This window comes from Lepeophtheirus salmonis, chromosome 3, assembly GCF_016086655.4.
Source record: "Lepeophtheirus salmonis chromosome 3, UVic_Lsal_1.4, whole genome shotgun sequence".
Lineage (NCBI taxonomy): Eukaryota > Metazoa > Arthropoda > Copepoda > Siphonostomatoida > Caligidae > Lepeophtheirus > Lepeophtheirus salmonis.
In genome coordinates this window covers 22,615,917-22,630,838 of record NC_052133.2, presented here as the reverse complement: position 1 = coordinate 22,630,838, position 14,922 = coordinate 22,615,917, and the positions used below count along the sequence as shown (strand labels likewise).

The 14,922-nt window shown below is 31.0% G+C and overlaps 6 protein-coding genes across 6 annotated transcripts; 4 read left to right on the top strand and 2 right to left on the bottom strand.

Moving 5' to 3' along the window:
• The first annotated feature begins 116 nt into the window (after window positions 1-116).
• LOC121114664 (serine/threonine-protein kinase mos) lies at window positions 117-2,157 on the top strand. Its single transcript, XM_040708699.2, has 4 exons — window positions 117-363; window positions 423-760; window positions 830-1,070; window positions 1,123-2,157. Exons 1-4 carry the CDS (start codon window positions 215-217, stop codon window positions 1,631-1,633), a joined length of 1,239 nt encoding a protein of 412 aa, XP_040564633.1. The 5' UTR covers window positions 117-214; the 3' UTR covers window positions 1,634-2,157.
• A 542-nt stretch (window positions 2,158-2,699) lies between these two features.
• On the top strand, window positions 2,700-4,775 carry LOC121114666 (uncharacterized). The gene has a single exon (XM_040708701.2). The coding sequence runs from the start codon at window positions 3,144-3,146 to the stop codon at window positions 4,170-4,172; it is 1,029 nt and encodes a 342-aa protein (XP_040564635.1). The 5' UTR covers window positions 2,700-3,143; the 3' UTR covers window positions 4,173-4,775.
• A 241-nt stretch (window positions 4,776-5,016) lies between these two features.
• Window positions 5,017-6,097, bottom strand: LOC121114670 (uncharacterized). Its single transcript, XM_040708704.2, has 3 exons — window positions 5,847-6,097; window positions 5,452-5,605; window positions 5,017-5,384 (listed from the first exon to the last, which is right to left on the bottom strand). Exons 1-3 carry the CDS (start codon window positions 6,022-6,024, stop codon window positions 5,267-5,269), a joined length of 450 nt encoding a protein of 149 aa, XP_040564638.2. The 5' UTR covers window positions 6,025-6,097; the 3' UTR covers window positions 5,017-5,266.
• Window positions 6,098-6,153: 56 nt separating this feature from the next.
• Zip48C (Zinc/iron regulated transporter-related protein 48C) lies at window positions 6,154-8,343 on the top strand. Its single transcript, XM_040708702.2, has 6 exons — window positions 6,154-6,295; window positions 6,372-6,597; window positions 6,846-6,953; window positions 7,141-7,468; window positions 7,517-7,675; window positions 7,736-8,343. Exons 1-6 carry the CDS (start codon window positions 6,188-6,190, stop codon window positions 7,812-7,814), a joined length of 1,008 nt encoding a protein of 335 aa, XP_040564636.1. The 5' UTR covers window positions 6,154-6,187; the 3' UTR covers window positions 7,815-8,343.
• A 1,224-nt stretch (window positions 8,344-9,567) lies between these two features.
• On the top strand, window positions 9,568-11,055 carry LOC121114661 (uncharacterized). Its single transcript, XM_040708694.2, has 4 exons — window positions 9,568-10,027; window positions 10,117-10,417; window positions 10,512-10,699; window positions 10,758-11,055. Exons 1-4 carry the CDS (start codon window positions 9,839-9,841, stop codon window positions 10,950-10,952), a joined length of 873 nt encoding a protein of 290 aa, XP_040564628.1. The 5' UTR covers window positions 9,568-9,838; the 3' UTR covers window positions 10,953-11,055.
• A 2-nt stretch (window positions 11,056-11,057) lies between these two features.
• LOC121114660 (uncharacterized) lies at window positions 11,058-13,246 on the bottom strand. The gene is made up of 6 exons (XM_040708692.2): window positions 12,940-13,246; window positions 12,620-12,878; window positions 12,333-12,563; window positions 11,996-12,276; window positions 11,815-11,934; window positions 11,058-11,715 (listed from the first exon to the last, which is right to left on the bottom strand). The coding sequence occupies exons 1-6, from the start codon at window positions 13,062-13,064 to the stop codon at window positions 11,511-11,513; spliced, it is 1,221 nt and encodes a 406-aa protein (XP_040564626.1). The 5' UTR covers window positions 13,065-13,246; the 3' UTR covers window positions 11,058-11,510.
• Between the last annotated feature and the right edge of the window lie 1,676 nt (window positions 13,247-14,922).

The window sequence follows — 14,922 nt, the reverse complement described above, 5'->3', positions numbered from 1 at the left end:
GTTAATTAATATTCCTTATGAATTTGATCATGGGAAGTATAAGTTATATGCTATAGTTTTAGCATGAACTTAAAAGCCATAAGTGGCTCATACATAACCTCTGGCTAAACTGTGATATGTATATTTATTCATTCGAATAAAATCCGGTTGAAACTAAGGATATCCTATTGAATAGATACTATCAGGTCCATGATTGAGTTGCAAATAACATCAAATGATGTCCTTTCTGGATTCGAACTATTATCCCAGCCCATTCAAGTCGAAAATTATTCGTCTTTCAACGAGTGATGACGCTCATTATGAATTGTACTCCGATGAGACACACGTTGATAGTTATCCGAGGAAATCTGCCGTGGGGAGGAGGTAAATTACCAGAAATACATCCATAATTGATTGATAATTTTAAAGGTCCTCATCATTAGCCAAGAAGCACCCAAGATATTTTTAGATACATTAAATAATGAAGATGATGATGTATTTTTCCAAGCTTCGTCTTCTATTCAAGATAAAGAGAATTTAGTTCCTTCTTCTAACCAATCCTCATTTTCTTCGTATTTATCTCCAATACAATATAAAAAAACTCCTCGATCTCACCAAAGGATTTTGTCAAGTTTTGAGTCTTCTCCCAAAAATCTCCCTTCTGTTAATAGTCCTGGAAGAGCGCATCTCCATTCCTTCGGATTGGATGTCTTAAAAAATAATCCAAAGATTTTTTTAGGAAAGGGAAGCTTTGGAACAGTAGTCCTCGGAAGACTAAATGGTATATCCTAGAACTAATCCTTGAGCTTTATTCAAATTACTCTCACCTACTATATTATATTATCAAAAGGTAAACGTGTTGCCGTAAAGGTTGTACCCAGAGTTGATTCTACTCGATTAAATCGAACAGATGGGGAAGTCAATGCTAAACTTTTAACACACGATAATATTGTCCATCTATTTGGAGTATTTTATGACGCAGTGGATTGCAACAATAACATAGTTATAGTAATGGAATATGTAGGAAAAACCAATCTTCAACAATTAATTAATGAAAACAAACAAATTCTTAATGAATCTTTTATTCATAGGTAATGTTCCTTGTATTTATGTTACTATATATTTTATTTAATACTTACATAGATGTTTAAAAGACTTGTCAGATGCTTTAAGTCATTGCCATTACAAGGGAATGTGGCATTTAGATGTAAAACCAAGTAATGTATTTGTAACCTCAAGAGGAGTTTGCAAGCTTGGAGATTTTGGTTGCTCAAGACTGGCCGGTGTGTCCCAAGATGCAGACTTTTTAGTTGGAACACCAGGCTATCAAGCTCCAGAAATGCTCCAATATCAATATGCAAGTGATAAATGTGATGTATATTCATTTGGTGTCTTATGCTGGCAAGTAATTAGGAAGGAAATCCCTTATGATGGTGTTCATCCTCATACAATTGTATATAAAGTGGTGTCAGAAAATTTCAGACCCCCTGACTCGACATCCCTTCCTTCTTACTTCAAACCCTATCAACAAATATATCGTAAGTCATGGGACCAAAATCCAAAGAGAAGGCCAGACATGAAGGATATTTTCTTAGAAATCCAATCTATCACTGTTTCACGAAAAATTTCTTCCAGTATAAAAATTAGAATATAACAAAGAATAATTCAAGAGAGGAGATAACAATTTTTGCCAATGTTGTTTTCTGATGACAATAATTATAAAAATTCGCAAAAATGTTTTTCACATTCCTTTTAATATCTAATTATGTTATGAATTTATTGTAGGATTTTATTATTATTTTATTTTTAGTTTTATCAATTTACATTCTTATTTATTTATGTTATAGAAGTACGTTATGAAGTACCTGTTAATCAATATTTTAGCACTTTGTTAATGACTCACCAACTTTAAAAGTGCAAAATGAGTCGGATTTTATCCATTTATTTAAATCATTATTTTGTCAGCTAAAATATATTTGTATATCATAATCCCAGAACATTTTTTAAAAAAAGCAAGAATATTTTTTTTAGATTCCAATTACCTTATTTTACAAGGAACGTTTGATTTAGTCACCTTGTTCTGGTATTACTATGTAGTAGTTTTTTGTTTTTTTTCTCATAACAATTAATTATAAAGAAAGTCATAGTTGTTAAAATATATACTTTTTTCCTATTTTAGTTATGAATTATCCTTATAATAACTGATGTAATCCTATCTTTTTTAAAGAAATTCAATCTTCCACAAGCTATACATTTACATTAACATATATCTTATGAATCAATGAAGTCGCATAATATTCATATAACATTTATTGTAATATAAATATACATTTTCAAAATTTCTCTTGTACGATAAATGAAAAATAACCTGGACGAATCGTGCTTTCTATATTAAAAAAAATATTGTTTTATTTATTTACTTATGGGCCTATCATGATTTATGAAATGGCTCACTCATTACAATTAAAGGCATTATTCTTTAGTATTAATGTAGTGTTACAAAATAATATGTGTAAGATGAAAGAGAGAGAGTGAATTAGAATAAGGCGGAGGGGGGGACTATATCTAATATTATGAATGGTGGTTGAGTGAGGAATAGAATATATGTATATATAGCGTTTGTGGTTAGATGTCGCTCGTGTAGAGAGAGAGGAAAAAGAGCAAGGAAAGAATATTATTTTGGGAGATGGGCTTAACGTGGCTCACTATGTAAAGTTTGTTTATTTTCTCTCTCTCTTTTGTACAATTCCCTTTTACGTCTCTTTGTTTCTTTTTTCATTTCTATCTGGAGTGGAGTATGTTGAAGAGAAGAGGAAGAGGGACAGACTGAGTAGTCGTCTCTCATCAAAGGCAAGGAAGAGGGGCCAAGGGAAGGAAAGAAAGAAGGAAAGAAAGAAAAATTTCTAGTGAAGAAGGAAGGAAGAGAGAGAGAGAGAGAGAGGTCTGTATGTCTTTCCTTTGGATAGCTGATGGATTCAGAGCTAGAGGAGTGAGATCACAAAGTAAGAAAGAAGTGGAAAAGGGGATTAGAAATAGAAAAGTGAAGAAGGAAAGAAAGAAAAGAAGGCGAAAAGAGTGAAAAGAAAGAAAGAGAAGGAACTGGTGATTAGAAAAAGAAAGAAGGGATCCACAACAATAAATCCGAGGCATTGGCGTCCTGGAGCATGTCCCAGGGAGGAATTCCCGTAATGAATTACATTCACGTACTCACCACGAATGGATCTCCTCACCAGACGGTGGAGATTCAGACAAGTCCTCACCAGACCTACACGACAGTTCCGCTGTCGGGTGCCCCTTTGGCGGGAGCGCACCAGGTCATAACTGCTGGGGAGGTGGAATTTACTCCCGGTGGACACCACGGGGCAGAGAAGAGTTTCGCTTGTGACTTGTGCGAGTCTAAGTTTTTCCAGAAGGTGCATTTGGAGGCTCACGTGAAGAATGTGCACAGTAAAGTGAAGCCGTTCAAATGCTCCTACTGCACCTACACCTGCTCCAACAAAGGACTCCTTGACAAACACTTCCGAGTGGTTCATAACAAGGAGCGTCCACACAAATGCCACGTCTGCGGGAATCGCTTTGGGCAAAAGATTCACATGGAGAATCACATCAACTCTGTCCACATCCAAGATAAGCCCTTCCATTGCGAATCCTGCTCCTACAAAGCCGCTACCAAAGGACATCTTGAAAAACACGTCAAAACTGTACATAACAAAGAAAAAAGGTTTCCCTGTGAGATCTGTGGAAATCGCTTTGGCCAAAAGATACACATGCAAAACCATATGATGGCCATTCATAAAAAAGAAAAGCCCTTTGGTTGTCCACATTGCTCTTATCGATCCTCCACGAAAGGCATGCTCGATAAACATGTACGTGTTGTACACAATAAGGAAAAACCCTATAAATGCCTCCTCTGCGCAAACACTTTTGGGCAAAAAGTTCATCTTGATAATCATGTTAAGAACATACATAACGTGGAAAACCCTTATAAGTGTATTCAGTGTGAAGCCAGCTTTGGAACGATGAACAATCTCAAAATTCATTCCAAATTGGCACACGATACACTTGTTCCCGTGCCTCCCACCACAACTGTCATAATTCCACAACATCCAACGGCCCAAGTTGTTAATACCTCTGCTGGACCTATTAATTTTAGTAATATCGCCGTTGTTATGCCTGTCACTCCACCAAACTAATTCCATGTTTCAACCATTTATAATATATAAAATTTGACCATCCTAATATCTGAGCATACTTCTTCATATCGTCGTCGTTGTCGTCTGTATTCTATTCTGTCTTGTTTGATTTAAAAAAGAAAAAAAAATTAACAAAAAAAATATTAATATTTCAATACTATATTTCTTCACACACCTCTTGGTTTTCTTTAACTCTGGAAGATTGAAGTTCATAATACGTGTATAGCACTGGTTAAGGTTATTTAAATGTATTTAGTCACTTATGATTTGGTGGGATATGATGTCTATCCCCCTTATTTTTTTTGGTCTGAAATCGCGTATGTAAATTTTTTTTGAAATGAAGTTGTATGTCTGGATCTTATTATAGTCATCTTTCTTTAAATTATATACATCTTATATAAAATTATATATATTATTTTATTTGTTCAGTTTATGAAGTACAAAATAAGCTCTATATTCTATAAAACATACATCTATTTATTTATTTATTTTTGTAGAATATATTTGTAAGTGTGACATCAGTGAATATACAAATGTGAACGTGGAAGTTGCCATGAACACATTGCTTTGCTATATCTAAATAGTTAATGACACAATATCAAATATATCATGTATTCATTTTTGTGGTAGTATCTGATTAATAACTAATTGCACTAGGCTAGTTATAATTTATTGTAACGTCGGAGTAAATTTAGTCATGTACCTACGTACTTAATGATTACGACCTAAAACAAACTATTATTAGTGGCTTTCAATAAACTGAGTTTAGGCTTCTATGAAAACCATACCATTGGTATTTTGTATGTATCTGAGTTCAAGAGGAGAATTAATAAGACATGCAAAATTGTAAAAAAAACACGCTTTGTTGAATGAGAAAATTAACAAAAGATCACTACATAATGAAATAGATGTACATACAGATTAAAAACAAATGGAAAGTAACTTATGATGATCAAGTAAAAATTGTGCTTGGGGTTTCGTTTATGTAAGAAAAAAGAAGAAAATCTCTTCATTTTTGTGTAGTATTCCAACATGTGACAGCATGAATACATAAATCATAATATGTACCATTAGGAAGTACCATCGTAGAAATTTCATTCTTTATATAATGAATTCATTTGTCCTTTTATATCTTCCATTGACACATCGCCAAACTTTTCTTCATGTTCCTTCAACAAGGAATATATTTGCGATAGCTGCTGTTGCTGAATTCTGAAAATATGTTAGAGAGAGGAATGTAATACAAATCATGACATTGAATGATACATCAGATACATACTCCAACTCCTTATGAACCTCGTCTTGAGACATATTTTCTTCAATTTTTCTATGGATCATTCTATTTTGAACTTTTTTGATATGACTAATAACGTTTCTGTCATTGATATCAATGTTTTCAGCGATTTCCTCATTAATGTTTTTTGGGTTTGAATCTATAATATAAAAAAAACCACAAGGTATACAAAGCGTTATATTATATACATATCACATGAATGGTGTTGGCATTTTTATTCCAGTAGGATTCCTTTGTTCATTTTGTGAGTCGACAGTTTTTATATATAGATATAATTATATGTAATTAAAAACTAAGTATTGAACGGTCAACAACACATTTCATCGTATTTATATATTATATTATTTATTAATATGAGATAGAAAACGAGCGTTTGTTACCTTCATTCTTCAATTGTTTGACAAAGGTGACTGTAATTATAAACAGAAGAATGGATGCAAAAATGAGAGAGCAATAAGTATAGGATGTATGTTCCCAAAGAATTTGCACATACTCTTCAAAGTTATTTGGGAAGTAGATGGGGAAAAAAAGGGACCCTTCTTTGATCCAGTCCCACATCTTCTCAACTACTTCTCTTTTTGCCCTCTTTTTTTATCTCTGTGTTGCTATCGATTATTTCTTTTCTTCCAGATGTATAATGTTGTATTGTCATTAATGACAGGAAACTCTCATCCATGACAAGCGCTATCGCATTTATTTGCCCAAATAAATCATTTGAGTCATGTTTATTGGCTATTCTCCGATTACCCAATCCTTTTTTGGAACTCTCTTCACTTGGGGTCTCACAACTGCTGGCGCTGCGTTAGCCTTTTTCGTAAAGGGTCATCAGGTATGATGATCCTCATAAATCACAATTAAGTACTGTAGTAACACTCAACACTCATAAATCCTTTCCTTCCTTTCAGCGGATTTATTTGGACGCGAGTCTAGGATTCGCTGGAGGTGTAATGATAGCCGCATCATATTGGTCTCTATTAGAGCCTGCCATTGAAATGACTAAACTTTCTGGACATACTGGAGCATGGAGTTTGATTCCCGTTGTACTAGGATTCTCTTTTGGAGCACTATTTGTATATGTGGCTGATGTTTTGGTAACTAAGCTACAAGCAAACTCTACTGTTGATTTAATAGGTCGTTTATTCAAAATAGTTCATCATATTTCAATTTAAAATTCATAAATAATCCAATGATAATATGGATATCTAATTTCATTCTTTCTAAATCTAAAAGGTATCCCTGTTATTAATTATTTTTGAATTAATCTCTTAGATATTATCACGATATGCTATTGATTTATTGATCAACATGTCATAATTGAAAAGATTTCATTGATTTTTTTTTCTAACTTTTGTTAATTTCCGTTAATTTTATTACCTCAGTTGGCGACTCACATCAAAGAAAATCTTCATTAAAAGAAGTATCTTGTCCAAATATTTTATATAGACGTGAAAATAAACTGAAATATCCTTCTCAAGAAACTTATGCAGGTAGGTTTATTGTCGAGTCTAGTAATCAATGTGCAACATGATATTGTTATTTCCAAAAATTCTTATTTTTTTGGGCAGTATTTATAGACTCTTCATTATTTCACTTTATTCTTGTTGTATCAAAGCATTCTATTGAAAAATATAGAAACTTAAAGACTGGAACTCAGATTTATACTATTATTTATAGGATCTTTCACTGATCAAGACGTCCGTAACCGACGAAAAGAAAAATATTCCGATGGAGAAAATAATTTTAATGTGTCATCACTTTCTAAGAAAGAGTCTTATGATCGTTGGAAGCGAATTTTGTTGCTTATTATCGCAATTACTGTACACAATATACCAGAAGGACTAGCTGTGGGTGTAGCTTTCGGAGCCGTTGGAAAGAGCCCATCTGCTACTTTTGAAAAAGCCAGAAACTTAGCGATTGGCATTGGAATTCAGAACCTTCCTGAAGGTTTAGCTGTGAGTTTACCATTGAAAATGGCTGGCTATTCCGCAAAAATGAGTATTTGGTAAGGGAACTTATCCTGTGATTTGGATGATCTATGATTTTACCTTAGGTATGGTCAGTTAAGTGGGCTTGTAGAACTCATAGCTGGAATACTTGGAGCTCTTTTGGTAGGATGGATTATTCCCATTTTACCATATGCCCTAGCATTTGCAGCAGGAGCCATGATTTATGTTGTTGTTGACGATATTATCCCTGAAGCTCAAACTTGGTAAATGAATTTTATTTATAGGTAAATTTGATGAGTCTTAACATTTATCTTTTTTTCTAGTGGAAACGGAAAAGTGGCGTCTTGGGGATCAATTTTGGGATTTATTCTTATGATGTCTTTGGATGTTGGCCTGTCGTAATAATAATAATAATAATTAAATTAAGTAATTTTTGAGTTGAGCTCAAATCAGCATTGCCATTTTGTTAGTCATTGTGATATTCATAAAATATTTTTTAAATTTATAATTGTATTTAAATATGGCATTCTGTAGATTCTGCTTATATGAACCAAATTATAAAGTTTAATTAATATGATAAATAACCGTTTCAAAAATGGTTTTATATTTTTATTAGTCCTCTTAATGTAACATTAGTAACGATTTCTAATTGACCCAATTAAGTGGAATCTACTTACCTATACGTGCCTCTTGAGAATACAAACATTACTGTTGAACTCATAAGTTATATTCATATCATAATACATATTATGTGTGCATTTAGTTCTGTGAATTGTTTTAATAATTTAAGTAATGTTGTCTCTGTAATTGCGACAATCAATTTGATATAGTAATTGAAAAAGGCGAAAATAATATAATTATCATAAGAAGCTTTTTGTATTTATTTAATTATGTATAATAAATTATTGGATGAAGTTAATTCTATATTTAACATATGAGACTATTAATTTCTCTTTTTATATTTTTCCGTATTTCTCCAACTATTACCTCTTCTTGTGACTTGAGGATATATACTCCTATACCATTCACCACGTTATTTGCAAATGCCCCCAAATTTTGAAATCTAAAGTCAACGTCATCATAATTCAGAGGCATTTGTATTCTTGTAATTACAACATTGCCATTAAATAACTCATCACACGATACGAAGGAGTAAGTGTCTGGTAGTAATAAATCCATTTTTATTCTGAAAGATAGAGTAGCATTCACTATATTAATATTGAATGGCTGGGTTCCATTAGAATCTAGTTCCCACCACCCAACAGATCCTTTAAGAGAGTAGGTTCCATTCAGTATAAGAACAGATGGGAATTCAAACGTAACAGCTAAATCAAGATCCGTCAAATTCTCATTTCTTGTCACAGAAATGTCTCTGATACGAATGGTGGATAGTCCATAAGCTTTAATTGCAGACATTTGAATTTTAGCTTGGTACCCAGCTCCTGATGTTGTTAAATCAATCGGCTCTGGTAACTTTGAGTCAACATCTAAAGGATCTATCTTTACACCATAAAGTCCTCCCTCATTATTTAAAGCCGTTTGATAATCTATCCAGATTTGCTCAATAAGTTTCTCAAAAATTGTGTCATGAAGTCGTATTTCATCTGGTTCTTTTGAAGTTGTTCTATTGTCGCATTTAACATCAGGATCCTCTAATTCCCAGGGAGCTAAATCATCACAAGGAGGAAGACCAGGATCGCTTAATCCCTCGTCGTTATCCTCGAAAAAATCGTCATCGAAAAAGTTTCCATCATTTGAGTCAAAGTCTGAATCAAAATTATCAATACTATTCTCAAATGATGAAAAATCATCCTCAGATCTCTTATGTTTCAGTCCATAAGAATTTACATTACTCAAAGATGTAAAAATTATGGATATCACTAATATATATTTCATGGTCCTACAATTTCCTTGTGATTTGTACTACTCAGACTACACAGATTTTTAAAAGTAATGACTCTATTTAAAATGAAATAAAATAAAAAGTCCGGTTTTTTATAGTTCACACAAATATGATGGGGAAATTTCCCCCTACACCAAATTGTGCGTCTTTTAAAAAAAGTTTTATAAAAACATTTATTACGTGTTTGAAACATTCTGTATTTCATTAAAAAAAATGTTTATACAGGAATAATCATCGTAAATCATTCTAATTAATTATTAAATATGTTTATATAGTTATTGGAAGAATCATACTTTTGAATCTGTATAAAATAATGAATCCACTTGTTCGACTCAAATATGTTCTTAATAAATGATAAAATCCAGCATAAAATAAAGAGCTTTAAAACCCGTTTCTTATTATTTCTTTCACTCATAAACTATAAATATATATATTATATATAATCCTCATTTTGATTTAATGTAACACATTATCTTACTTTTCTTTGAGTCGCTGGGAATTTTTCTCATAATTTAATGTTAGAATGATGAACTCTCAAGTAATGTGGATATTGGTATACTGTGTTACTTTTCATGCTATATTCGTTCAAGCAACAATCCCAACAAAACAAATATTGGATAAAGAATCTGCAAAATGGCAAGAGATTTTATTGAATAGTCAAACTAATGGAGATATTATCAAGGATCCTCTTATGGAGAGAATGATTGTTCAAGTAACTATAATAATTTAACAAGTCAACCATGTATGATGTTCCTTAACATGAGAAACTAACCTATACAACATTTAATATTATAATAATAGATAATGAATGGTACTGTAATCCCCAAAATACGTAAAAAAATTCCACCTTATAACGCTGCAGACCCTTTATGGCTTCTTCCTGTGGAGGTGGAAGTAAAGAAGAAGCGTCTAAAGGCTAAAGTTGAAGTCTGTGATCTCTATATTCATAATTTAAAGAATATCCAATTACTCCATGTAGATGTAAGACGAAGTACACACTTAGACTTTTATGCCTTTCATGTCATACTTCATGTTCCTATAACGTGGATATCTGGATTCTATAAATTGGTCAATGTAAAAGTTTTGAGCTTTATACCAACAAGTAATGATACTGTATAAATCATAATCATACATATATATTCATATTTATATGCCATCAAATATTTATTTTTATGAAAATATTTAACAATGAATAGAGGGCCAAGGCGACTTTAACGTCGATATAAAACACATAAATTTTGCTTTGATCTATACTTTCTCAAAAAAAGACAATTCTTCGTCGGTGGAGATAGACAAATTTGAAATTGGAATCAACTGGCACAAATTAGCATTTAAATTTGATAATCTTGCAGGAGGTACCATGACAGATTGGATTTTGAATCAGGTTTGTTTCCCATTAATGTTCATTATTTTTCTTCATTTATCAATGTGTTATTTTATAGTTTGGAATCGGAAATTTGATAATTGATGCTCAAAAGAATATGATCATTGACGAATTAGAAGGTATTTTTAGAGCTCTATATAACTGTATATTGACACATTCTGGAAGAGGAATTGAGCCTTGTATGGATAAATTCTGGATTTCTCAAGGATGGGAACTTCCATTTGTTATTCCAGAATGTATTCGAGATGCTTAAAGCTCTATTATTTAATTTAATTTATATACCTTCCATTTTATTTACAATTGGAAACATTTGAATAACACATACAGAATAAAAAAAAGTTTATAATAAAAACCTATATTGGGAAAATAACTTTTTATTTATGTATGTAAAATTTACATGCATGTACATATATATTATGTATATCAATGCAGTGTAGAATCTCTTGTTTCTCTAAATAGTTTATTTCAGAGCCCTGTTTTTTAACATGATCAAAGGACAGAAATAATATGCACATGATGTATGTATTTTACATTCGTTTACGTAAAATGTACTGGACACACAAATTCGTTGCATGCTTGCTCATTATAAGAAAATACTAAGCTAGAATTTGTAAATCTTGAAAAAAATACAAAATACAACTTAATTTTAATTTTCAAAAATTAAATACATAATAAAAAAAACAATGTTACATATTGATATTATATGTAACCTCAATAACGAGATCAAGATGAATAAAAATATAGAATTTGACATGAATATTATTAGCCTCTAGGTCAATTAACTAAATATAAATATTATATATTAAGTCAATTAACTTTTTGACTCGATTATTTCTGATTTATCATCAACAGAATTTTGAGCTATGAATAAGTTATTTTGCGTTGAGCATGTTGAAGCTGTTTGGCATTCATTCATCTCTTCAATATATTTTTTCCTGGGATTGATTTCTTGTATAAGTAGTTCTTTTTTTGGAGAAGGAAGGATGTTAACTTCCTGATGCTCTGTGCACTCATCACTATGGGGAACAGAGAAAAAGTTATGAAGAAATTCACCTCTATGTTTGATAAATGATTATGTACTATAAATTCTTATTAAATAAAATAGATAAACCTACGTGAGTTCTTTCTTTGGAAAACATGCTATATCACTTCTCCTTCGACTGGAATTATCGTAGTACGATTCATTCGCGTCAGCAGAAGCAAAAAATACAATATTGTCTTCTCTAGAATTTGTCCTGAAAATTAGAGAGTGAAATTAAAAAAAAAAAAAAATGACATATGGTTCAATGGTTATACCGCTTCAGGGACTCTTTTCTTTTATATTTTTGAATCAAATCCTGTCTAAAAGCCGAAAAGATTCCTTCTTTTTCCTTCGTTTCCTCATCATTAAACCATGAAGAAGTTTGACAACCGACTTTTTTTCCTCCTATTCCATTTAGTAGAGGTAAAGAATTATTTCTTTGCTTTTTTACTAAGTTATTTACAACAATTAATTCAGTTTTGATAACAGTTCGTGATGCAGTGGAACATCCAAGTTCATTAATGGCTGTACTTTTCTCATTAAATTGCAAAGGCCCCTAAATGTATTTGATAAGATTTGATTATAAAAATATAATATCATGATATAACATACAATTTCAATATCCTGTGCACTAGATTTTATAGACGTCAGATTAATTGATTCGGAGGTAGTTTCCTTCCCAAAAATCCCAAATTTTTTGTTTCCTAATACATAATTGGTTTTTCTTGTGTCACATCTATAAATCTTCCATGATACGAAACCAAAGAATCCCCCTACAAATATAATTCCTGCACCTATTAACATGCATATTGGTCCAATGATTTTGTTCTCTTTTGATATTTCCTAATATGGTTAGAAAAATCCTAAAATTTGAGTTATTGCTAAACTAACAGATTTACCGTTTGTTCTACAGAACGATTTCCCCCTGATTTAGAATTTCCACCTTCTGGAACATAGCAAATCCATATGAGTATGCCCCCAATAGATAGAAAGAGAGATCCCATTATGAGCATAATGATTGAAAAATATTTTGAGAAAAAAAATCCTGCAATTGTAAATCCTCCAGAATCCTTTTCGACTCTTATTCCACCAATCATTGAGCATCTTCTTTCTTCGCCATTATGAATCGAGTATTTTAATGAAGGAGCAGTTTGAAGTCTGGAATAATTTATTATTTGAATGCCAAAGATATTATTGTCACACACTATTCGCTTCATACCTTCGCTCATTAAAATATAACTCTGTCGGAAATTTTTTTTTATCATTTTGCAAGCTTATTTGAATCTCTGGATCTGATGATATCAATCTTGAATCATGTTGCTTACCGAATGATTGATTTGTCATATTATTAGAATATAAGAATATATATTGATAACTTTTGTGATATCCAATACAATTACTATGTTGGCTCCAATCGAAGATCCTGTAATCGTATTTGAATACACATGATTTGGTGGAGGTTCTAACAAATTCAACCTACTTCATTTAATAACATGTAATGTCGTTCAATGAACGTTATATAACTGAAAACATTAAACATTTTTGTATGTATCATTTAAATGAATAAGTAATGAGTATTACTCTACTAAAAAATCGATATCCCTTTTGTATGCCATTTATGAATACTTGATTTAAATGTAATGGATTTTCATAGAGTAAAAAAGATCAATGGGAATTATTCAAATTTTTTCCTTTTTTATGCCATAATTAAAAAAGTATAGCTTTATATACAAAAATAAATCGTATGTAGGTATTTATAACACAAATTTTATTTAACCCCCGTGAATGTAATTGTACGGGAGAAAATGTTAATATACTCACTTTTAACTTCAATCTCAGAAAAGTACTTTTTAATTTTAGGAACATGAGATTCAATTTTGAAATACAAAAAACTAATATAAAAATCATTTGCCTGTACTAAATGTTATAGTGACAATTTTTTTTTTTTTAAATAAAATGAAAATTTTAAAATGTTTAAAGTTAGTTATACTTCAGAATGATTAATTATATAATATTTTAAAAAGAACGCTTTCCTTCATTTTTGTCCTAGAACAATGCGTAAAATAATAAATTAATAGGTTTTTAAACAATTTGGTCCATTCATAACACATTTGACATTGAATAAATAATTTATTACTATTTTATCAACACCTATATCAATACTTTTCAAAAAGTGTATGAAAAATTTAATTTTAAACATTCTTATACTAATTATAAATTATACTCCTGGTGGGAGTAATCAATGTTTTCACTGACGTCACAAATTGCAAACCATTTAATTAATTGATAGTCTAAAGTTGATATATTTAGTAAATAAAAGCGATAAATTTCTAAAAAATCTTGAAGAAACTTCATTTACCCAATGTTTTTTTTTAAATAAAGATTTAGCACCTGTATTTAATATAGATACTTGATGTCCATGCAAAAAAGTTTCATTTGAATTATATCAATTAATTAATTAATAGTCTAAAAATAACAATGACATGGCTAGAGTTTTATAATTAATTTTGTTTTTGATCGATTAGGTATTATAAAATTAGGATAATTCATAATTGGAACAAAATATATTATCTTCGTAAATGTAATAGCATTGAGCTCTAATATTTGGAGTGAAAACATTCTAAGTCCTTGTGTAGCAGAAAGTGTATTTTTTTCTGCTTAAAATCCAAATAGCAAATGCTAAGTGAGTTTGTTCAAATATCACTTCTCTTGTTGAATTCTTGTCAATTCATCAGCATCAGAGAGCTCTGATCAGCATTAGACAACCTTAGTAAAGTCACATGTTAAAATTAGTTCTTCTTCCAGCTGAACAAGATTTTTCAAATGAGAAACAAATTTTTGATGTTAAGACTACAAGTTTATCACAAAAAAAGTTAGGAAAAATGGAGTATGTATAATATTAATAAATAGAATTCCCTTGTACGAGGTTGAGTGAGTAGGCAGGGTTCCACTCCAGATAGTAATTATTACTATCTCATAATATCTGGAGGATTATCAGTAACTATTATAAGTAACTGGTAATAGTTAATTTATTGGCTATACTATGTAATAAAAATGTATGATGTATATGAACAATCTATTTTTAATACATATCAATAGGTACTGGTTATTAAGCTAGATATTAAAAAATATATATGGATATGTCCAGTGTCAGTTTGATATCTTAATATTTATATAATTTGATTGTTTAGGTCCTCAAGAT

Coding starts and splice junctions, on each gene's coding strand:
- LOC121114664 (XM_040708699.2), top strand. CDS start 215: ATGATGTCCTTTCTGGATTCGAACTATTATCCCAGCCCATTCAAGTCG. Junction 761..829: donor AGTCCTCGGAAGACTAAATG/GTATATCCTAGA, acceptor TATTATCAAAAG/GTAAACGTGTTGCCGTAAAG. Junction 1,071..1,122: donor AATGAATCTTTTATTCATAG/GTAATGTTCCTT, acceptor ATACTTACATAG/ATGTTTAAAAGACTTGTCAG.
- LOC121114666 (XM_040708701.2), top strand. CDS start 3,144: ATGTCCCAGGGAGGAATTCCCGTAATGAATTACATTCACGTACTCACC.
- LOC121114670 (XM_040708704.2), bottom strand. CDS start 6,024: ATGTGGGACTGGATCAAAGAAGGGTCCCTTTTTTTCCCCATCTACTTC. Junction 5,606..5,846: donor CAAACAATTGAAGAATGAAG/GTAACAAACGCT, acceptor TTTATATTATAG/ATTCAAACCCAAAAAACATT. Junction 5,385..5,451: donor GAGGTTCATAAGGAGTTGGA/GTATGTATCTGA, acceptor ACATATTTTCAG/AATTCAGCAACAGCAGCTAT.
- Zip48C (XM_040708702.2), top strand. CDS start 6,188: ATGTTTATTGGCTATTCTCCGATTACCCAATCCTTTTTTGGAACTCTC. Junction 6,598..6,845: donor CTCTACTGTTGATTTAATAG/GTCGTTTATTCA, acceptor TTATTACCTCAG/TTGGCGACTCACATCAAAGA. Junction 7,676..7,735: donor ATCCCTGAAGCTCAAACTTG/GTAAATGAATTT, acceptor CTTTTTTTCTAG/TGGAAACGGAAAAGTGGCGT.
- LOC121114661 (XM_040708694.2), top strand. CDS start 9,839: ATGATGAACTCTCAAGTAATGTGGATATTGGTATACTGTGTTACTTTT. Junction 10,418..10,511: donor TTTGAGCTTTATACCAACAA/GTAATGATACTG, acceptor AACAATGAATAG/AGGGCCAAGGCGACTTTAAC. Junction 10,700..10,757: donor CAGATTGGATTTTGAATCAG/GTTTGTTTCCCA, acceptor GTTATTTTATAG/TTTGGAATCGGAAATTTGAT.
- LOC121114660 (XM_040708692.2), bottom strand. CDS start 13,064: ATGACAAATCAATCATTCGGTAAGCAACATGATTCAAGATTGATATCA. Junction 12,879..12,939: donor TTATATTTTAATGAGCGAAG/GTATGAAGCGAA, acceptor AAATTATTCCAG/ACTTCAAACTGCTCCTTCAT. Junction 11,716..11,814: donor TTTCCAAAGAAAGAACTCAC/GTAGGTTTATCT, acceptor TGTTCCCCATAG/TGATGAGTGCACAGAGCATC.